Source organism: Lepidochelys olivacea (assembly GCF_965140295.1).
Source record: "Lepidochelys olivacea isolate rLepOli2 genome assembly, chromosome: 1".
NCBI lineage: Eukaryota > Metazoa > Chordata > Testudines > Cheloniidae > Lepidochelys > Lepidochelys olivacea.
This window is the reverse complement of record NC_140411.1, coordinates 311,856,093-311,879,510: the sequence shown is the minus strand read 5'-3', so window position 1 is coordinate 311,879,510 and position 23,418 is coordinate 311,856,093. Positions and strand designations below refer to the sequence as shown.

At 43.9% G+C, this 23,418-nt stretch overlaps 1 protein-coding gene across 3 annotated transcripts in view; it reads left to right on the top strand.

The window, feature by feature from the left end:
* Positions 1 to 23,418, top strand: part of SLC13A1 (solute carrier family 13 member 1) — a 73,871-nt gene that overhangs the window by 8,256 nt on the left and 42,197 nt on the right. Inside the window, exons 3-9 of one of the 3 annotated variants that reach the window (XM_084616740.1) lie at positions 11,622 to 11,791; positions 12,769 to 12,897; positions 15,787 to 15,923; positions 19,512 to 19,699; positions 19,806 to 19,863; positions 19,952 to 20,000; positions 22,615 to 22,775. In XM_084616740.1, coding sequence (XP_084472866.1) covers positions 11,622 to 11,791; positions 12,769 to 12,897; positions 15,787 to 15,923; positions 19,512 to 19,699; positions 19,806 to 19,863; positions 19,952 to 20,000; positions 22,615 to 22,775 — 892 coding nt within the window. Of the gene's footprint in view, positions 1 to 11,545; positions 11,792 to 12,768; positions 12,898 to 15,786; positions 15,924 to 19,511; positions 19,700 to 19,805; positions 19,864 to 19,951; positions 20,001 to 22,614; positions 22,776 to 23,418 lie in introns of all 3 variants that reach the window. The other 2 variants (XM_084616741.1, XM_084616742.1) reach the window with 2 other exon arrangements.

The window sequence follows — 23,418 nt, the reverse complement described above, 5'->3', positions numbered from 1 at the left end:
AAGTTTATTACGCTCAAGCATGGTGCCCCCCTGCTAGCCAGGAGGGGACCCCGAATACAGATTATACAAAGGTTATATACCTTTTAGCAAAGCATGTTGCCCTCGTGCATCGGAAACCTTAGCCAATAAACAAACCCTTTTCTTATCTACCACCTATCCCTGCTTGGTGCATTCCTCGTGCTAAACTAGTATGTTAATTACACAGCATGGTCCTAAAGCAATGCATCAGTAACTTTTATTATCATATCAAAGGCCAGGAGACAGGGAGTTAGGGACAGACAAAGAACAGATACCAGGAGTCAAGGCAGGCTGGAGACAAGGAGGAGGATTTTCACAGGAATGCAGTATCTAAAGAACACTCCTCCTGGAGCATGATGTGTTTGCTTTTAGACAATGGCCCCAAACCAAAATGGAGTCACATGTGCTAACTTTTCCTTAACATCTGTAAGCGAAGACTGGTCTGTCTCCCAAGATTTGTGAGAGTGAGGGCTCATTTTTCAGGATAGGCTGTAAATCTTTGATGATGTGCTGGAGAGGTTTAAATTGGGGGCTGAAGGTGACATCTAATGGCGTTCTGTTATTTTCTTTGTTGGGCCTGCCCTGTAGTAGGTGACTTCTGGGTACTCTTCTGGCTCTGTCAATCTGTTTCTTCACTTCAGCAGATGGGTATTGTAGTTTTAAAAGTGCTTGATAGAGATCTTGTAGGTGTTTGTCTCTGTCTGAGGGGTTGGAGCAAATGCGGTTGTATCTTTGAGCTTGGCTGTAAACAATGGATCGTGTGGTGTGTCCTGGATGGAAGCTGGAGGCATGTAGGTAAGTATAGCGGTCAGTAGGTTTCCAGTATAGGGTGGTGTTTATGTGACCATCGCTTATTACCACAGAAGTGTCCAAGAAATGGACCGCTTGTGTGGATTGGTCTAGGCTGAGGTTGACGGTGGGATGGAAATCGTTGAAATCATGGTGGAATTCCTCAAGGGCTTCTTTTCCATGGGTCCAGAGGAGGAAGATGTCATCAGTGTAGTGCAAGTAGAGTAGGGACATTAGGGGATGAGAGCTGAGGAAGCGTTTTTCTAAGTCAGCCATAAAAATGTTAGCATACTGTGGGGCCATGCAGGTACCCATAGCAATGCCGCTGACTTGAAGGTATACATTGTCCCCAAATGTGAAATAGTTGTGGGTGAGGACAAAGTCACAAAGGTCAGCCACCAGGTTTGCCGTGACATTATCAGGGATACTGTTCCTGATAGCTTGTAGTCCATCTTTGTGTGGAATGTTGGTGTAGAGGGCTTCTACAGGATGGTGTTTTCACAACTAAAACCTCTCCAGCGCGTCATCAAAGATTTACAACCTATCCTGAAAAATGATCCCTCACTCTCACAGATCTTTGGTACTGGTGCAACCGCTGCTGGAATACTGTGTCCAATTCTGGTGCTCACAATTCAAGAATGATGTTGATAAGCTGGAGAGGGTTTAGAGAAGAGCCAGGAGAATGATTAAAGGATTAGAAAACATGCCTTATTAGATAGACTCAAGGAGTTCAGTCTATACAGTGTAACAAAGAGAGAGCTGAGACGTAACTTGATTAGAGTCTATAAGTACCTGCATGGGGAATAAATATTTAATAATGGGCTCTTCAATCTAGCAGAGAAAGTTATGACACGATCCAATGGCTGGAAGTTAAAACTAGACAAATTCAGATGAGAAATAAGGTATAAATTTTTAACTGTGAAAGTAATTAATCATTGGAACAATTTACCAAGGGTCATGGTGGATCCTTCATCACTGGCCCTTTTAAAATCAGGACTGGATGTTTTCCTAAAAAAATATGCTCCAGGAATTTTCTGGGGGAAGTGCTATGGCTCATGCTAAACAGGAGGTCAGACTAGATAATGTGACAGGGTCGAACGGGATGGCTACAGGTGAGTAATAGAAGGTGGATATGTTAGCCCCAGGTTAAGTAGGTCCCTTTTCCCTGGGTAAGGTAACAGGGAAGGGTCCAGAACAATCAGGAACCTTCTGGAGACAATTAAGGCAGGCTAATCAGGGCATCTGGGTTTAAAAAGGAGCTCACTTCAGTTTGTAGTGCGCGTGTAAGGAGTGGGGAGCAAGAGGCGCAAGGAGCTGAGAATGAGAATGCATAATGTTGGAGGACTGAGGAGTACAAGCATTATCAGACACCAGGAGGAAGGTCCTATGGTGAGGATAAAGAATGTTTTGGGAGGAAGCCATGGGGAAGTAGCCCAGGGAGTTGTAGCTGTCGCACAACTGTTCCAGGAGGCACTCTAGACAGCTGCATTCCACAGGGCCCTGGGCTGGAACCCGGAGTAGAGGGCAGGCCCAGGTTCCCCTCAAACCTCCCAACTCCTGGTCAGACACAGGAGGAGTTGACCTGGACTGTGGGTTCACGAAAATGGCCAAACTGAGGGCTGCCGTGGCGAGCAAATCCGCCAATAAGTGCAAGACCCACCAAGGTAGAGGAGGAACTTTGTGACAATAATAATTTCTGGCCTTGGAATTTATGAATCTATGAAGTCTCAACTCTGAAGTCTCATAATAAGTGTTAATATTGGTAATGCTTGCACCGCTGATCGTTTTAGCAGGATAATCCAGGTGGTCCCTCTGTATTGTTGTTGGATGAAGTAAGGTGTAGTTTTGTAGGGGTGGCAAATGAAGAATTCAACCCTGCATCCACTCCCAAATTTAGGCCCCTATTCAGCAAAGTACTTATGAGTGTGCTGAACTTCGTGAGTAGGCTCATTGATTGCAATGAGTTAATTTAAGCATGCGCTCAATTATCTTACTGAATCAGGATTTTAAAGAGCAGATGCACCCGCTCACCAGTATCAAAGGCTTCAGTTCCTTTGTAGCTACAAAAACAAAACCTTCCCACATCTCCCTGAGTGTCAGAAGCCTCAGCAATCACCTCTCCTGGTGTCAAAACCCCTAGATTCCAAGCAGCACTTTTGATAATGTTGTCATGCATTTTTTCAATAAAAAAATCTGTAGGATGTAGATAGATGCCTAGGATTACCTTCAGCCAATTATTATTACCCCATAGTGTTTGGCATAACTTTACAGGATGTTAATTTCTTGATATTTCTCTTTCTGCCTGCTAATAGACTAAAAAGCAAACTATTCTTGTGTGTAAGACTGAAGTTCAGAGCAAATGCTAAATCACTTCCCTTGTTGAACATATGAGAATTTTAGGACAAAATCCTGTCCTTATCTGAGGGAGCTGAGGTGAGGAAGCAGAGCAGTATTGATCATAATACATCCAATACAAAAGCTACCCTGCAGTTGCCAGGCAGGTTGGCTCAATGGGGACTATCATTTGCCTCCTTTTGCTGCTGCCGTCATTGTCCTCTAGGCACCATGGCCTACCTCTGCTTGTCTAACTCTAAGTGAGTTCTCTGGAACGTCGCTTCACTGGTACTACTTATGTAAGGGGAGTTAGCCCTATGTGTTTGAGCTGTTATGCTTTCTGTTCACTTGTCGGAACTATGCTGTAAGCTCTTCAAGGAAGGGACTGTGTCTTCACTACATTGATGTAGCACATGTACATTTCTGGCACTAGTACGAATAATAATAATAATAGTAATAAAAGAAGAATGTGTTGCAATATCTGCAAGTACTTTTGCATGGTGTAAAGAAGCCTGACCTAGTCTTGTATCCAAGTGTCGGGCCAAGTCTAGACCAGGGTATGTAGACTCTGAGTCTGATTCTCATTTACAATAAGGCCCCTTTACACCACTCCGACTGTGTAAATAGAATATAAAGTGGGGAGTAAAATATAATGATTCAAAATATTTGTATAGCAGTGAGTGGCAGATCTTACGACAGTCCTGGCTTTTGCGGGACTATCCCACTTTGACCCCCCCCCCCCCCCAGACTCTCTATCCTGGCTGAAGTGAAACATTCCTATATTCAGAATCACCTGAGATTGGGGCGGAAGGAGGAAATGGGGCAATTTGCTCTGGGACCCGCTGTGACATTCTATACCTTGGGGGATAAGGGGGATCCTGGAACCCCCTTATTCCTCTTTTTTATATAATTGTGATCTTACACATAAAGCATGCCTTGTAAGGTATCAGGTTATGATCTGAGGTTATGATCTGCTGAAAGTCATTTCTCTATTCATATATGTGTATCATGAATACATATGAAGTTATGAGAAATGTGTTGTATGGTGGTCTCTAAAACATGCTGTAAGTTCGGGAATCAGCCAGATATTAGATCCCCAAAGGCAACAGCAAGGAAAGTAGCTAACACCCAGGTGCAGCGTCAATCAACCCACCAACAGCCATTGTCTTGCAAGGGAGCTACAATGCAATGACTCACCTGCATAAGGCCACACCAGGGGAATTGCTCAACCTTGCCTGGAGACTCAGCAATGCCCACCAGACATGCCTGGACTTGTGATCTATAAGCACATGGGACTGAGTATATAAAAGAGACACAGTGGTCACATGCTGGGCCTTTCTCCATCACCCACCTACGTTGCAAGCAACAAGGACACTCTGAAGGCTCCAACTGAGGGGACTGGCCCAGATTGCAAGGGTGAAATCTGTATATTAAGGACTGCAATATCCAGTGGGGTGAGAAAAACTGCTTAGTCTAGTTGTTACTCAGCCTAATAGGTTTGAGAGTTTAGACTGTGTGCTTATATTTTATTTCTTTTGGTAACTGACTCTGACTTTTTGCCTATCACTTAATATCACTTAAAATCTATGTTTTATAGTCAATAAACTTCTTTAGCTTTTTATCTTTACCTGTGAGTTTGTCTGAAGTGTGTGGCAAATCGGCTCAGGTTTTGCAAAGGCTGGTGTATATCCACTTTCCATTGATGAAGTGGTAAACCAATTGATAAATTTTCACTGCTCATCTTGAGCAGTGCAAGACGGTAAATTCCTGAGGTACAAGGCTGGGAGCTGGGGGGATTTGGCTGGTGCCTTTCTCTGTGTGATTCATGAGTGGCTCTAGGAACATTCATGCAATCTAGCTGGGTGTGGGGGCTCCACATGCTGTTGTGCTGAGTGATCACAGCTCCTGGAGGGGTTTGCTGCTGGTCACTAGCAAAGCACTGTGAGATACAGCCCAGACTGGAGAGAGTTCAGGGGGCACAGTAGTCTCACAGTCCCAGGCTGCACCCCAGGGATTCTGTCACACCCCCATTAAAGATGGCCCCCAAACGAAGTGGCATTGTGACCTGGCACACAGGGTAGCAGCGCCACTCAGGTTTGGCCCAGCGGCCCTTCCATTGCTATCTACGGTGAAGTAGACGGGGCAAATCTGAGTGGCGCTGCATCTTGCTTTAGCCCCTTGAAATGTTGGGAAGTATGCAATAGTGACAAGGTGCCCGCCTCATGGGCCACAGCCCCATTATGCTAGGCACATAACAAGAAAAAACTCCCTGCCCTGAAGAGTTTTCAATCTAAGCAACAATCTACATTTACAGTCTCAGTAAACGTAATTTTTACCCACTTTAAGGGCCCTTTGTACTTCCTGTGTAGGGCAAAGGGGCCTAAGTGTAAACAAGAATCAGGGGCTCTGACTTCAATGGTAAAAAATGTTATCATATTAAATAAAATCTTGCTCTGACATGACCCATGTCTTCAATTTCAGGTCAGGTTACCTACATTTTAGTATAAATAAATATAATATAAAGATACCATATCAAGATCACAAGGTGACCTACAAATATAGTGAAAGATTATAGCAGGGATCATTTTTGATTTTTTACTTATGTGACAGGGTTGGGCCAAATGGCTAGAGGAGAGTAATAGAAGGCAGATATATTAGCCCCAGGTTAAGTAGGTCCCTTTTCCCTGGGTAAGGTAACAGGGAAGGGTCCAGAACAATCAGGAACCTTCTGGAGACAATTAAGACAGACAGGCTGATTAGAACACCTGCAGCCAATCAAGAAGCTGCTAGAATCAATTAAGGCAGGCTAATCAGGGCACCTGGGTTTAAAAAGGAGCTCACTTCAGTTTGTGGTGTGCATGTAAGGAGCTGGGAGCAAGAGGCACTAGGAGATGAGGGTGAGAATGCATACTGTTAGAGGACTGTGGAGTACAAGCATTATCAGACACCAGGAGGAAGGTCCTATGGTGAGGATAAAGAATGTGTTGGGTGGAGGCCAAGGGGAAGTAGCCCAGGGAGTTGTAGCTGTCGCACAACTGTTCCAGGAGGCACTCTAGACAGCTGCATTCCACAGGGCCCTGGGCTGGAACCCGGAGTAGAGGGCAGGCCCAGGTTCCCCCCAAACCTCCCAACTCGTGGTCAGACACAAGAGGAGTTGACCTGGACTGTGAGTTCACGAAAATAGCCAAACTGAGGGCTGCCGTGAAGCTCCAAAGCGAGCAAATCTGCCAATAAGCGCAAGACCCACCAAGGTAGAGGAGGACCTTTGTCACAACTGGTATCAGTGGTGGGATTTGGTGTACACAGCGTGGCGGAAGAAGGAGGGTGTTTGGGGGAAAAAAAAAGGGGAGAGGGTCTATTTTTATTTTTTTTCACCACAATGGAGGAGGTAGTGCGGGCACTGATACAAGCCACGGCTGCCCAGCAGGAGTCTACCCGTGTCCAGGCAGTTGCCCAACAGGAGGCAGTACGGCTGCAGCAAGAGACTAATCGCTTGCTGATGGACCAGGCTGCTCAAGACTGGGCTATGTTGTGGGAACTGGTAAACCAGGTAAAGGCCCTTACAGAGCTGAACTGTGGCTATGATGGGACGCAGATCATGCGGGCCAGCAATTGGCTGCAGAAAATGACACAGCAGGATGATGTAGAGGCATACCTCCTGGCCTTTCAGAAGACAGCCCTGTGGGAGGCTTGGCCCTGAGGACAGTGGTCTGGCATCCTCGCTCCATTCCTGTGTGGGGAGGCCCCAAAGGCCTACTATGATTTGCCTGAAGAGGCTGCGGCAGAGTACCCCCAGCTGAAAGCAGAAATCCAGATCTGGGTGTTGGATCATATTAAAGAAGTTCTGTATTAAAATCACAAATGAATTTGATTCCCCATAGTTTAAATTCCAGGGTATTACTAATTAAGAGGTCTCTTGGTTTTTGGTACTGTTTCTCTCCCTCTACGTGTGAAACTTGCAAGCTGCTAATTGCGTTAGTACATTCTAAGACAGAGTCTGTTCTCAAAGCAATTCTTTGTAACGACAACTACTCACACAGAGAGAGACTCAAAGCAATACTCTAACAACAGAAACAGCAGCCAGAGACTCCCCGCCCTTTTGTTGTATTCATCTTGCTTTGTTAACAATTGTGATTAAAATAGAGATAGAGGATGTATGTGGATGGATGGTCGGTGTGGATAATAACTGAATGATCAGGGAGGTGCCAGCCTAAGAATCCAGTGTCCATCGGCTGAAGAAGGCGTCAAGTGGAAATAACCAGAGGACCCCTGGAGGGCAGACTGGAATCCACCCAACAGCCTCAAGAATGGGAGAACCAAAGAACAAGATAACATCTGGCAGCACGGAGCCATCAGGAATGTGCCATCTGCTGATTGATTCGGCAACAGCATGATGAAGCAATTCCCATAGACTGGCATAGGAAGAAATTCCTATAAAAATGGACTCTAGAAAGTGAGAACTTTGGGGTCTGATTCTGCAAACCAACTTCCAGGAGCATCAGATGAGCATCTGACAAGGTCCTGCTCCCTCTTCATGTCCAGGCCACCTGGGCAGTGGCTTGGCATGAGCAACTCTAAGGCTGGCAACTATGATAACAACCTTGCAGAACCTGTGTGTGTGTGTGTGTGTGTGTGTATGAATGAATGTGTGAATAAATATGAAATTGAATGGAATGTTATAGCTATAACTAACTGCTTACTATGATTCTTTCTGTATTCACAATAAATGTGGCATTTTGCCTTTTTCCCTTTAATAAGATGCTGCTGGTTTTTATTTTATTGGTATAACATGGGGTAATGACCTCAGTGCAGGCCCAGTGATATCATGAGTGGAGGTACCAGGAAAACAAAACCCCACGGTCCCAATTATATGACCTCATCCATCTCACACGAAAGTGGTTACGAACTGAGTCCCAGAGTCCGGAGGAAATACTAGAGGTTCTGGTCATCGACTGGTACATGAGAGGACTACCGCCAGACCTTCGTGCCTGGGTAAGCCAGAGGGTCGCTCTCGTAGGTAGGTGGACCCGAGCAGCTGAGAAGGATGTTACCCAGGAGGGAGAAGCACCCGAGTCTGACCCACACCCTAACGCCTCAGAACCAGTAGAGGCAACAGAGACTGGCCCCCTAGATCTCGGGCAGAGTAGCCCCGGGAGAGGAAATTTTGGATGGGACTAGGCTGAAGACCCAAGGTATGACAACATTAGGAAGGAGGTGACCGAAATAGATGGGGTCCCTGTGGAAGGGAAAACCCAGAGACCAGGACCCTACTTCATAATGAAGAAGAATCTCTTATACCGGGTTGCACCAGTACAGGGGCAGAAGGTACAGAAGATCCTAGTACCTCAAAAACACCAGAATGCTGTTTTAAGTCTGGCCTATAGTCATCTTTGGGGGGGGGCATTTGGGGGTAGAGAAGACCCTGGCTCGGGTCCTGCGACTATTCTTCTGGCCTGGAGTACATGAAGAAGTGCGGAGGTACTGTGCATCCTGCCCGGAGTGTCAGCTGCACAGTCCCCGTCCCCACTTGAGGGCACCTTTAGAACCCCTTCCCATCATAGAGGTCCCCTTTGAGAGAATATCCATGGACCTAGTGGGACCCCTGGAGAAGACAGTCCTGGCCACCAATATATGTTTGTCGTTCTGGATTATGCTACTCGCTACCCAGAAGCCGTCCTCCTGCGGAACACGACCTCTAAAACGATAGCTAAAGAGTTGGTGGGGATCTTTGCCCGAGTGGGGCTACCAAAGGAGATATTAACAGACCAAGGTACCCCATTTATGTCGAAGCTAATGAAGGACCTGTGTATGCTGCTCCATATATATACCCTGAGAATTTCAGTCTATCATCTGCAGACTGATGGGCTGGTAGAAAGGTTTAACCGAACCCTCAAGGCAATGATAAGGAAAGTGGTAAGTCAGGATGGGAAGGATTGGGACACCCTACTACCCTACCTTATGTTTGCAATCTGGGAGGTACCTCAGGCCTCAACTGGGTTTTCCCCCTTTGAATTATTATACGGACGCCACCCCCGTGGTATACTAGATATCGCAAAAGAAATCTGGGAAGAGGAACCCAATGAGGGGAGAAATATAATTGACCATGTTTTGCAGATGCGAGAACGGATAGCCTGGGTCATTCCTATTGTACAGGAACATTTGGAAAAGGCGCAGGAGGCCCAGTGAACCCATTACAATCGCCAGGCAAAAGTCCGACAGTTCCAACCAGGGGATCGGGTGATGGTGTTGGTACCCACGGCAGAAAGCAAGCTTTTGGCCCAATGGCAGGGACCCTATGAGGTGGTTGAACCCATGGGGGAAGTAACCTACAAGGTGCGGCAGCCAGGACTCCAGAAACAAGAACAAATTTATCACATTAACCTCTTAAAGCCTTGGCACCAACGAGAGGTGTGTGTAGTGGCCCAAGAGACCCCGATCCAGGGAAATAATATGCAGGAGCAGATCAGGATATCCACTGATCTGACGCCAAACCAGGAGAAGGAGGTAACTGAGATGATCAACCGATACCAGGATGTGTTTTCAATCAAACCAGGTCGGACCACCGAAGCATATCACCACATTATCACAGACCCTTTAAGGTAACTTTAAGACCCTATTGGGTCCCAGCGGCAAAAAGGGAGATCAATGCAGAGGTAAAAAGGACGTTGGAGCTGGGAGTCATTGAAGAGTCCCATAGTCAGTGGTCAAGCCCGATTGTGTTGCTGCCCAAACCCGATGGCACCACTAGATTTTGTAATGACTTTCGCCGGCTGAATGAGATATCCAGATTCGATGCATACCCCGTATCGACGAGTTAGTTGACCGCCTGGGCAATGCCAGATTTTTGACCACCCTTGATTTAACAAAGGGATACTGGCAGATTCCCCTTGCCAAAGATGTGAAAGAAAAGATGACATTCTCTACACCAGAGGGTCTGTTTCAATATACTGTCCTTCCTTTTGGACTGCATGGGGCACCTGCCACCTTCCAGTGTCTTATGGAAAAGCTCCTATGGCCCCATACCAGTTATGCAGCGGCATACCTGGATGATGTGATTATTCACACCCCCGACTGGGAAACACACTTAGAAAAGGTGGAAGTGATTCTGGACATGCTAAGATGGGCTGGCCTCACAGCCAACCCAGCAGAGGCTAAATACCTTGGCTACATTGTAGGAAGGGACATGATCAAGCCCCAACTAAACAAACTAGAGGCTACCCAAAATTGTTCCCGGCCGAATCAGAAAAAGCAGGTCCGGGTATTCCTGGGGGTGGTGGGGTACTACCGACGATTTAGTCCCATTTTCCTACCAGAGCGAGTCCCCTGACAGACCTGATAAAAACCCGGGGTCCAGACATAGTGAAGTGGAAAGATGCCACAGAGAAAGTATTCATAAATGATCTGGAGGATGGTGTGGATTGCACTCTCAGCAAATTTGCGGATGATACTAAACTGGGAGGAGTGGTAGATACGCTGGAGGGCAGGGATAGGATACAGAGGGACCTAGACAAATTGGAGGATTGGGCCAAAAGAAATCTGATGAGGTTCAACAAGGATAAGTGCAGGGTCCTGCACTTAGGATGGAAGAACCCAATGCACAGCTACAGACTAGGGACCGAATGGCTAGGCAGCAGTTCTGCGGAAAAGGACCTAGGGGTGACAGTGGACGAGAAGCTGGATATGAGTCAGCAGTGTGCCCTTGTTGCCAAGAAGGCCAATGGCATTTTGGGATGTATAAGTAGGGGCATAGCGAGCAGATCGAGGGACGTGATCGTCCCCCTGTATTCGACATTGGTGAGGCCTCACCTGGAGTACTGTGTCCAGTTTTGGGCCCCACACTACAAGAAGGATGTGGATAAATTGGAGAGAGTCCAGCGAAGGGCAACAAAAATGATTAGAGGTCTGGAACACATGACTTATGAGGAGAGGCTGAGGGAACTGGGATTGTTTAGTCTGCAGAAGAGAAGAATGAGGGGGGATTTGATAGCTGCTTTCAACTACCTGAGAGGTGGTTCCAGAGAGGATGGTTCTAGACTATTCTCAGTGGTAGAAGAGGACAGGACAAGGAGTAATGGTCTCAAGTTGCAGTGGGGGAGGTTTAGGTTGGATATTAGGAAAAGCTTTTTCACTAGGAGGGTGGTGAGACACTGGAATGCATTACCTAGGGAGGTGGTAGAATCTCCTTCCTTAGAAGTTTTTAAGGTCAGGCTTGACAAAGCCCTGGCTGGGATGATTTAATTGAGGATTGGTCCTGCTTTAAGCAGGGGGTTGGACTAGATGACCTCCTGAGGTCCCTTCCAATCCTGATATTCTATGATTCTATTCACGGATCTACAGACAGCCCTCTGCAGTAACCCCATGCTTATAGCCCCAGACTTCAACAAAGAATTCATTTTACAAACAGATGCATCTGAAGTAGGATTGGGAGCTGTCCTATCGCAGACAGTCGGAGATGAAGAACACCCAATCCTCTATCTCAGCAGGAAACTCCTCCCAAGAGAGCAGAAGTTTGCTGTGGTTGAAAGAGTGCCTCGCTGTGAAATGGGCCATGGACACACTACGTTATTACCTTCTCGGACGACAGTTTACCCTTGTGACCGACCATGCACCCCTGCAGTGGATACAGCGAAATAAAGAGAAGAATGCAATGGTGACCAGATGGTTCCTGTCCCTACAACCTTTCCAATTCACCATACAACACCAGGCTGGAAGCCACCTTAGCAATGCAGATGGCTTGTCACGATTACACTACCTGACGTCTCAAGTTGCCTAACCCCAAAGTGTTGAGCGGCGGGGGGGGGGGAATATGTGACAGGGTTGGGGCAGATGGCTAGAGGAGAGTAATAGAAGGCAGATATATTAGCCCCAGGTTAAGTAGGTCCCTTTTCCCTGGGTAAGGTAACAGGGAATGGTCCAGAACAATCAGGAACCTTCTGGAGACAATTAAGACAGACGGGCTGATTAGAACACCTGCAGCCAATCAAGAAGCTGCTAGAATCAATTAAGGCAGGCTAATCAGGGCACCTGGGTTTAAAAAGAAGCTCACTTCTCTTTGTGGTGTGCGTGTAAGGAGCAGGGAGTAAGAGGTGCTAGGAGCTGAGAGTGAGAACGCGGACTGTTAGAGGACTGAGGAGTACAAGCATTATCAGACACCAGGAGGAAGGTCCTATGGTGAGGATAAAGAATGTGTTGGGTGGAGGCCATGGGGAAGTAGCCCAGGGAGTTGTAGCTGTCGCACAGCTGTTCCAGGAGGCACTCTAGACAGCTGCATTCCACAGGGCCCTGGGCTGGAACCCGGAGTAGAGCGTGGGCCCGGTTTCCTCCCAACTCCTGGTCAGACACAGGAGGAGTTGACCTGGACTGTGGGTTCATGAAAACGGCCAAACTAAGGGCTGCTGTGAAGCTGCAAGGCGAGCAAATCCGCCAATAAGCGCAAGACCCACCAAGGTAGAGGAAGAACTTTGTCACACTTAAACTAAATGTATGAAGTAATTTCAGGCCAGCAACTTCTGAGGCTTGAATGGCTCTATTGACTTCAGTGGGCTTTGGATTGGTCCCCTATACAACTGTAGGATTGTTTGCCAGATGAAGCCAATCTTGTTTTTAATGATGTCTTGTGTATTCTAGGAAGCAGAATGTGCATACACGCTGTTTGTGGTTGCGATCTTTTGGCTCACAGAAGTTCTGCCACTGGCTGTTTCAGCTTTACTTCCTGCCTTAATGTTCCCATTGTTTGGTATTATGGCATCCAAGGAGGTAACCTTCCTCTTCTTCCCCATCTTCTTACGCTTCACATATTATATAGCCATAAACTGTGGAATCCCCAAAGAAAGAACTGGCGTAATGCTGCAATTTCATCAGCTGTTTTTACTATGTGTTTCTGCAGCATCTATCACAATGGGACCTCAAGCTCAGGACTACTCGCATGCTCAAAGTTAAGCACACAGCTTAAGTGTTTTTCTGGACCGAGATATATTCAATTGGTTCCATCTCATGCTCAAACCTGCAGCAGAAGCCAGCACAAATTATTGCAGGCATCATCTCCTAGCCAAAGTTGTCTCATCTGTGAAATGGGGATAATAAAATGTATCTCCCTTTGCAAAGTGCTTTGAGATCAATAGATGAAAAAGTGCTATGGACATGCAAAGTGTTATTAATGTTACACTACATTACATCAGAAATATGACATGCTAAGAGCCCAATAACGCCTACCTTGATATCAGTGGGAATAGATACCAGTTGATTTCAAACCAGAAAAATATTTAAACATGTGAACAGTCCTGAGCTTGAGGCACCATTGTGACAGGCACTGTAGGATCATGTCCTAAATCCTTATATCTCAAAGTGTTTGCTATGGAGAGGTAGCTGGATGAATTAAAGATCAAATGGACTAATGCAGCAGGTTTTCACCTTTAGCTTAGTTCATATGTGAAATGTGCTTGATGATCTTAGGCTGCTTACATCATTAACCTTATTATTACGACTGTCAAACGATTAAAAAAATTAATCGCGATTAATTGCGTGATTAAAAAAATTAATCATGATTAATCACAGGATTAATCGTGCTGTTAAACAATAATAGAATACCATTTATTTAAATATTTTGGATGTTTTCTACATTTTCAAATATATTGATTTCAGTTACAATACAGAATACAAAGTGTACAGTGCTCACTTTATATTTATTTTTTATTACAAATATTTGCACTGTGAAAAATAAAAGAAATAGTAAAAAGAAAAGGAGTACTTGTGGCACCTTAGAGACTAACAAATTTATCTGAGCATAAGCTTTCGTGAGCTACAGCTCACTTCGAAAGCTTGTGCCCAAATAAATTTGTTAGTCTCTAAGATGCCACAAGTACTCCTTTTCTTTTTGAGAACACAGACTAACACGGCTGCTATTCTGAAACCTGTCAAAAGAAATAGTATTTTTCAGTTCACCTAATACTGTACTGTAGTGCAATCTCTTTATCATGAAAGTTGAATTTACAAATGTAGAATTATGTACGAAAAATAACTGCATTCAAATGTAAAACTTTAGAGCCTACAAGTCCACTCAGTCCTACTTCTTGTTCAGCCAATCACTCAGACAAACAAGTCTGGTTACAATTTGAAGGAGATAATGCTGCCCAATTCTTGTTTAAAATGTCACCTGAAAGTGAAAACAGGCATTTGCATGGCACTGTTGTAGCTGGTGCCGGAAGATATTTTTGTGCCAGATGCACTAAAGATTCATATATCCTTTCATGCTTCAACCACCATTCCAGAGGGCATGCGTCCATGATAATGATGGGTTCTGCTTGATAACTATCGAAAGCAGTGCAGACCAACGCATGTTCACTTTCATTATCTGAGTCAGATGCAACCAGCAGAAGGTTGATTTTCTTTTTTGGTGGTTCGAGTTCTGTAGTTTCTGCATCTGAGTGTTGCTCTTTTAAGACTTCTGAAAGCATGCTCCACACCTCGTCCCTCCCAGATTTTGGATACCACTTCAGATTCTTGTCAAGTGCTGTAACTATTTTTAGAAATCTCACATTGGTACCTTCTTTGCACTTTGTGAAATCTGCTGTGAAAGTGTTATTAAAACGAACATGTGCTGGGTCACCAACCAAGACTTCTATAATATGAAATATATGGCAGAATGTAGGTAAAACAGAACAGAAGAGTTCAGTCACAAATTTCTCCCCCAAGGAGTTCAGTCACAAATTTAATTAGCATATTCTTTTTTTAACAAGCATCATCAGCATGGAAGCATGTCTTCTCGAATGGTGGCCGAAGCATGAAGGGGCATATGAATATTTAGCATATCTGGCATGTAAATACCTTGCAACACTGGCTACAAAAGTGCCATGCGAACACCCTGTTCTCACTTTCAGGTGACATTGTAAACAAGAAGTGGTCAGCATTATCTCCTTCAAATTGTAACCAAACTTGTTTGTCTGAGTGAGTGGCTGAACAAGAAGTAGGACTGAGTGGACTTGTAGGCTCTAAAGTTTTACATTTGAATGCAGTTATTTTTCGTACATTTCGTACATTTCGTACACTGTTTTGTTTTTAGTGCAGTTATGTAACAAAAAAAATCTACATTTGTAAGTTACACTTTCACAATAAAGAGATTGCACTACAGTACTTGCAGGAGGTAAATTGAAAAATACTATTTCTTTTGTTTACCATTTTTACAGTGCAAATATTTGTAATAAAAATAATATAAAATGAGCATTGTACACTTTGAATTCTGTCTGGTAACAGAAATCAATATGTTTGAAAATGTAGAAAAACCTCCAAAAATATTTAATACATTTCAATTGGTATTCTATTGTTTAACGGTGAGATTAATCTTGGTTAATTTTTTAAATCGTGATTAATTTTTTTGAGTTAATCGCCTGAGTTAAATGCAATTAATTGACAGCCTTACTTATCCTCTTTCTTCCATTGTTTCACACCTATTTAACTCCATGTACCCAGTGATTCACATGGATTTAAGCGATAACACTGACCTAATTAAAACAAAATGGGACCTTTCCAGCACATTTTTCAATGCATGCCTTAACTTGTTTCTACTGAGGCTGATATTTTTTATTTGGTCATATTAAAAATGATAGCTAAAAAGCACCTGTTTCATTAAGAAATTGTTTTTGATTTCAGGTGGCGTCTGCTTATTTCAAAGATTTTCATTTGCTATTAACTGGAGTAATTTGTTTGGCCACATCAATAGAAAAATGGAATTTGCACAAGAGAATTGCTTTGAAAATGGTGATGATGGTGGGTGTGAACCCTGCATGGTATGTACTAAATACTACATTGGAATATGGTAATGCTCATGAAAAACTTGGTAGTACAGAAATAATTGCCTACAGAGGGGTAGTGTTTTGTTCCAGGCACCTTTTGCTGCTGAAATAAAATGAAAATATGTGAAATGCTTTGATTGAACTATAGTAGGTGAAACATTATTCTTTTGCTGAAATTCTAATTATAGGGATAGGTAGGGTATGAATGAGTTCTATTTCTAATGCCTCTGATATTCACAATAACTAGTAATATTCAGAACAAATATATTATGAATTTGTGAATGTATTTAAGACTCATATTTCTTAATGATTGATTGTAAAGCCCACAACTGAAGAGTCATGTAACATGCTTATTATTAGTAATTTGTATTTCAGAAGTACTTGCAGTGTTCTGGGCACTTTCAAAATCTACTGTAAGACAGTCCTCAACCCTAATAGTTCACAGTTTAAGGTAGGGAGGACAATAAGAAAGGTGGAGGAGAGGGGGGAAAACATACAAAAAGAAAATTGAGAGCCTCAGCTCTCTAGACCGAGCCTCCTCTTTGCCATTATCTGTGAAGAAAGCAGGTACCAAACAGAACTGAACTTCTCCAACTCAGGCTATGTCTACACTACTGTACCACTGCAGCTGCACCATTGTAAGGTCTCCTGTGTAGCCGCTCTATGCCAGCATGAGAGAGCTCTTCCGCTGGCATAATTAGACCATCCCCAATGAGTGGCAATAGCTACATCAGCGGGAGATGCTCTTCCACTGACATAGCACTGTCTACACTAGCACTTTTGTCAGTGTAAATTTTGTTGGTCAGGGGTGTGGGGTTTTTGTTGGTCAGGGGTGTGGGTGTAGTCATAGCCTCAGAATGGTCAGATGATGCGGTGAAGGAACTGAAAATACTCATCACACATTCATCTCTTGATAATGAGCTAGCGATATCATATGAAGTGAATACGCTACCCTTGGCTTCTGAACAAGAAGGCTCTGGGTGAAGTAGAGGCCTCCATCAGCATCTCAGTAAGACTGGACAGGAAATGTGCTGTGTCAGTCTGGCTCCCCAGAATATGAGATTCTCATAATCTTACTTTAAGAAACAGACGTTAAAAGCTAGACGTTAAAAGGCCAGACAAAAAGAAGTCAGATATTAGTGGTGGAAAATGCCTATTAGATCATCTAATCTCTCCTTCTGGCAGTGCAGAATTATCCCTATTCTCCAATGCTTTGTCTGCCATAGTTTTCAATAATTTCTTAAATGGGCCTTCCACCACTTCCTTTAATAACTATTCTCTTCCCTGACAGGTTTTATTATTAGAAAAATCTTCCTGCTATTCTACATTTTACTGTGTTCAGTTTTCTCCCATTACTCTTAACTACCCTCCTTGAGCCCCCTCAAGAATTCTATTCCTTCCTTGATGTTCATGCCCTTCAAATATTTGTACCGAGCTTTTGTATCTTCCCCTCCTCATTGGTTAGCCAAGCTTTGCACATTAGCTATTTTAATCTTTCCTAATCACTCACACTCGCCAGTCCTTTCATCTTGGCTGAAGTCTAGTAACATGGCAGATGACCTGAATGCTGTGCTGAGGACTCGGCTGGGTAGCCCCCTGTGCAGTTATGGAGAAAGGAATCCTGCCCTCAAGCTGGAGGTAGACATTCCACAGGCAATACTGAAACCGTGAGGATTGCAGCAGTTCTGCCCTGACCCCACCCCACCGCTAAACCACCACCTCCTCTTGAGAAAGTTCTAAGTAGTGGAGGTTCCTCGAGCCTCACCTTCAGCCCCATCCAGCTCATGCCCAACTCTCACATGCCTTCTGCAAACTACCAGGCACAAGCTTTCTGTGCTGAGCTCTCTGTTCCTCTGAGCAGCAGCCTGCACCCGAGCCCTGCCCTTGCATATAGGAACCACAGCAGTTTCTCTGACAGGGAAGACTATAAAGCCACAGAAGTGAAAGCTGTGTTTGCCCATTTTTTCTTCTTCCCTAAATCCCCTCCAGTTTTGTACTATGTATTTTGCATTTCAAATACAGCTTTTTAGATGCAGTGTCACAAGTAAAATACAGAGAAGCCTACAACCTTGATAGTTTGAGATGTAGTACCACCACTTCGTATGCAGGCCAAAATCATACAGGGTGGAGATGCTTTCTTAGTCAACCAGGCTAGCTGTGTTTTAAATGATCAGTTGTGACATCTGTGCACCATCTGACCTGGAGTTCAGGTTAGAACTGTGCCCTAGACCTCAACACAGACGAGAGGTGAAATCCTGGTCTCATTTAAGTCAATGGGAGTTTTGGCATTGACTTCAATGGAGCCAGGATTTCATTCAAGAATTCAACAGACAGTAGGCTCCATCCTCAGGTCTGGCCAAGCTGCACTGTGCTTTGGTTTTCTTGGCATCCAGAAAGGCCCCTGAGGGCCATGAACAGCTTCGCATGGCATACCTTAGAATAGCCTTGAGGCTACTCTAAATTACACTCATGACTGGGCCACTCCCTTGTTGGCCCCAAGATTAGTAAAAAAACACAGAGATCGTATAGAGTAACCTTTGCACCTCACCACCTCACCACCAATTGCACCGTATTTCACTTCCAGCTGAGGATGTAGCCCACAGGGACGAATTGCGTGAGTAAGGCAAACAGGGTTTTCCTCTCATTGTTATATGGCAAAAGGGTATTAGCTTTATTATTCGTTATAAATGAAGCCGTCATCCAAGATTTCATACAAAACCTCACTTGAAATACTGCGGGTGGAACAGATTAGGAAAAATTGAGGTTGAACAGGTTAGGACATGCTCTGTTATTTTTTAGATCAGTGAATCATCAGCTCTTAATCACTGGAACTACTGGGAATAGGTTAATTCTCCAATGTATTGAATGATCCTTTGAACATCTGACCATCAAATGTATTAAGTTAATAAGAAATTGTTTCAAAGCAGCTGTCAGTGAATGTCTTCTTTTTCTTTATTTCTTACAGTTGCTGCTAGCTCTGTTAAGGTTGTATGTTTTTCCAGTATAAAAAAAATCTGTTACCAGAGCTTTTGGTCTTCCTCAAAGCCACTCCTCTTCCCCCATTCAAATGCCTCCTGGTCCTGGAGACCCACTTCTCACACAACTCCTACAAGAGACTAACTGAAGATCTAATCCAAAGCCCTGTGAGGTCCATGAGTGTCATTCTAGTGTTTGGGATTAGACTGTAAATTAGCAAGTTCTACAGTCAAAAAAGTACAACTCTGTATTATCACAGCTATTAAAAATGGGCAGAAATACAAGCAGAGAGAGCATCTACTTGTCCAGGGCCTGAATTTAGCCCACTCATTTTTTTTTGTGTCTCTATCATGAAAAAGGACTTCTATTTTTAAATGAAAATGTTGCCTTTAGTCATTAGGGAGAGCAATTTGTGTGAATAACTCTTCTTTAATATATTAAAAAAATCACAATCAAATCAACAGCCCTTAACACTGGTGTTTTTTATCGTCCCAATTTTTATGCCGAAAAAGTTATGCTTTTGTATTGAATTGGATGCTGATAGCAGAGGTTAATGGAACAGTAATAGACTGGAACAGTCAAAGACTGAAGTATTTCTCATTTCAGGCTTACGCTGGGTTTCATGATTAGCTGTGGCTTCTTGTCTATGTGGCTTAGCAACACCTCTACTGCTGCTATGGTGATGCCAATTGTAGAGGCTGTAGCTCAGCAGATCATGGGTGCCGAAGCAGAAGTCGATGCCTTGGAGATGAATTATGCAACTGGATCCACCAATGAGGCATTGGAACTTGATGGTGTGCATAGATACAGTTTTGATATTCATCCACCCTCATTCTTCAGTTTGAAAGTGACCAGCTAAATTGCAGTATTTATCTTTCTAATTCCACTAATATTTTACAGAAAGTGTTAATGACTGTGAAGATAGTGACTGGAAAGAGAAAACAAAAGAAGTTCATGGGTACAATTTATGGATTTCATCATTCATATTTTAAGAATTTGTTTAAGCAAAATAGTTCTTTTATTACAGTAAGGAATTTTTTTTCCAGATACAACAATGGTGAGGGTCACACTGTGTGCAAGATTGAAAAGGAAAAGGTATTTAAGATGCGATTATTTTGAGAAAAAAAATCATGCAGTTAGTACATGCTAATTAACATAATTTTAACCTAGCCATCTAATCTAGTTTTTACATAGCACCTCTCACTGTTATCTAAATGTTTATATTTTTATATGTACACATATATACGTAGATATTTAAATACACATTACATGCACATAAGAAGTGGAAGACTGGACTTTTGAAATGACCAGGGAGAAGTATAAAAACATTGCTCGGGCATGCAGGAGTGAAATCAGGAAGGCCAAATCACACTTGGAGTTGCAGGTAGCAAGAGATGCTAAGAGTAACAAGAAGGATCTCTTCAGGTATGTTAGCAACAAGAAGAAAGTCAAGGAAAGTGTGGGCCCCTTACTGAATGATGGAGGCAACCTAATGACAGAGGATGCGGAAAAAGCTAATGTACTCAATGTTTTTTTTTGCCTGTGTCTTCACAAACAAGGTCAGCTCCCAGACTGCTGCACTGGGCAGCACAGCTTGGGGAGGAGGTGATGAGCCCTCTGTGGAGAAAGAAGTCGTTCAGGACTATTTAGAAAAGCTGGACGAACACAAGTCCATGGGGCTGGATGCGCTGCATCCGAGGGTGCTAAAGGAGTTGGTGTTTGTGGTTGCAGATCCATTGGCCATTATCTCTGAAAACTCATGGTGATTGGGGGAGGTCCTGGAAGACTGGAAAAAGGCTAATGTAGTGCCCATCTTTAACAAAGGGAAGAAGGAGTCCAATCAGCCTCACCTCAGTCCCTGGAAAAATCAAGGAGCAGGTCCTCAAGGAATCAATTTTGAAGCACTTAGAGGAGAGGAAAGTGATCAGGAACAGTCAGCATGGATTCACCAAGGGCAAGGCATGCCTGACTAATCTAATTGCCTTCTATGATGCGATAACTGGCTCTGTGGATGAGGGGAAAGCAGTGGACGTGTTATTCCTTGACTTTAGCAAAGCTTTTGACATGGTCTCCCACAGTATTCTTGCCAGCAAGTTAAAGAAGTATGGGCTGGATAAATGGACTATAAGGTGGATAGAAAGCTGGCTAGATCATTGGGCTCAATGGGTAGTGATCAATGGCTCCATGTCTAGTTGGCAGCTGGTGTCAAGTGGAGTGCTGCAAGGGTCGGTCCTGGGGCCGGTTTTGTTCAATATCTTCATTAATGATCTGGAGGGTGGTGTGGATTGCACCCTCAGCAAGTTTGCAGATGACACTAAACTGGGAGGAGAGGTAGATACGCTGGAGGGTAGGGATAGGATACAGAGGGCCCTAGACAAATTAGAGGATTGGGCCAAAAGAAATCTGATGAGGTTCAATAAGGACAAGTGCAGAGTCCTGCACTTAGGACGGAAGAATCCCATGCACCGCTACCGACTAGGGACCGAATGGCTAGGCAGCAGTTCTAAGGAGGAATTTTAGCTCCACCCACAATAGAATAAATTAGTACATTCCACCAAAAGGCAACCAGTGCACATCACCATCCAGTCAGGATTTCCCAGAATTTGAAATGTCTGTGGGCCAAATCCTGAAGTTATTAATCAGTTATTACTCATCCTTGTTCTGGACTATTAATTTCAGTGGGAATTGTACCTGTGTAAGGACTGAGAAAAACTAGAGAAAAACTCTTCTCTGTAATATTTCTATTACCATAGTTAGAGCCCTACCAAATTCATGGCCATGAAAAAAAAAAAGTCATGGATCATTAAATCTGGTCTCCCCCTGTGAAATCTGGTCTTTTTGTGTGCTTGTACCCGATACTATACCGATTTCACAGGGGAGACCAGAGCTTCTCAAATTGGAGGTCCTGACTCAAAAGGGGGTTGAAAGGTTATTTTTCGGAGGATTGTGATATTGCCACCCTTTCATCTGCACTGCTGGCTTCAGAGCTGGGTCGCTGGAGAGCAGGGACTATTGGCCAGGCACCCAGCTCTGAAGGCAGTGCCCTGCCAGCAGCAGCACAGAAGAGTGACAATACCCCATCCCATGCCACCCTTACTTCTGCACTGCTGCCTTCAGAGCTAGACGGCTGGAGAGTGGCAGCTGCTAACTGAGGGCCCAGTTCTGCAGGCAGTAGCACAGAAATAAGGGTGGCAATACCATACAATCCTTACTTCTGCACTGCTGCTGGGGGTGGCTCTGCCGTCAGAGCTGGGATCCTGGCCCCTGACTGCCGCTCTCCAGCTGCCCAGCTCTGAAGGCAGCGCCGCTACTTGCAGCAGTGCAGAAGTAAGGATAGTGATATCGCAGCCCCCCCTACAATAACCTGGCAACCCCACCCCCAACTCCTTTTTGGGTCAGGACCCCTACAATTACAACACCATGAAATTTCAGATTTAAATAGCTGAAATCATGAAATTTACTATTTTTAAAATCCCATGACTGTGAAATTGACCAAAATGGATGGTAAATTTGGTAGGGCCCTAACCATAGTCCTAGGCACCAACAAATGCTGCATATGACAATACTCCTAGCAAATGAAAGAGCCCTGTGGAATGCTGGGAAATACTGAAAGCTGGTTGCTTCTTAAAGACACTGTTTTTTATGTAGAGTTTATGATGTCAGATGAACCTTTCTCATACATTAATCAATGTGTATTCTTATTGAGCAGAATCTGCCCCCAGCTGAGACAGGAAGGAAATACAGAAACCAGAAAGACCAGATGATGTGCAAAATGATGTGCTTGTGTATTGCTTATTCTTCTACCATTGGAGGGTTGACTACAATCACAGGAACATCAACAAATTTGATTTTTGCTGAGCAGTTCAATACGTAAGAGATACCAAGTTATTTCTGTACCTGTTACCCAGAAGTCCAGATACTACTTTTTGTACTCTTAGCTGGTTCCCCCCAAGTGTGTTATAGTCTGGAGTTTTATACTATGACTTGGCAATGCCTGGCATCATGATTTTGTTGTTTTCCCATAAGACATACAATGAAATTCCATGATGATATCTGATTTGCGTACATGCAGTTGCACTAGGGAAGGTAGCAAGGACTCATTCTACAAATGCAAAATGACAGCCAGACTTCTGTCATCCTTCCTCAAATTGAATAATACTTTACTCTTTGAATTTTCCCATTGAAACAGGTGGGTTTATTTGAGGAGTTAGGTACCACTCCGTGTAAATACTGATAACCAATGGCACAATTTCTGGCCCTAAGAGACGTTTGCTCATTCCTAAATAGAATTGGAGCTAAGTTTTTATTGCCTTTTAATTCCAAAGCAGCTGTGACAGCACCATTTTATCTCCCTGATACTAATTTGGGATCTCTTTGAGTGATAGCAATGATAATTTTGTCAGTTTCACTTTGTGTCCCAAATGTCTCTAATGGGCTAATGTGATTTCTAAGTAGTAGGAATAATGTCTGACTGCCCCCTATGTTTTGTTAAAACTGGCATAATTGAAAATTG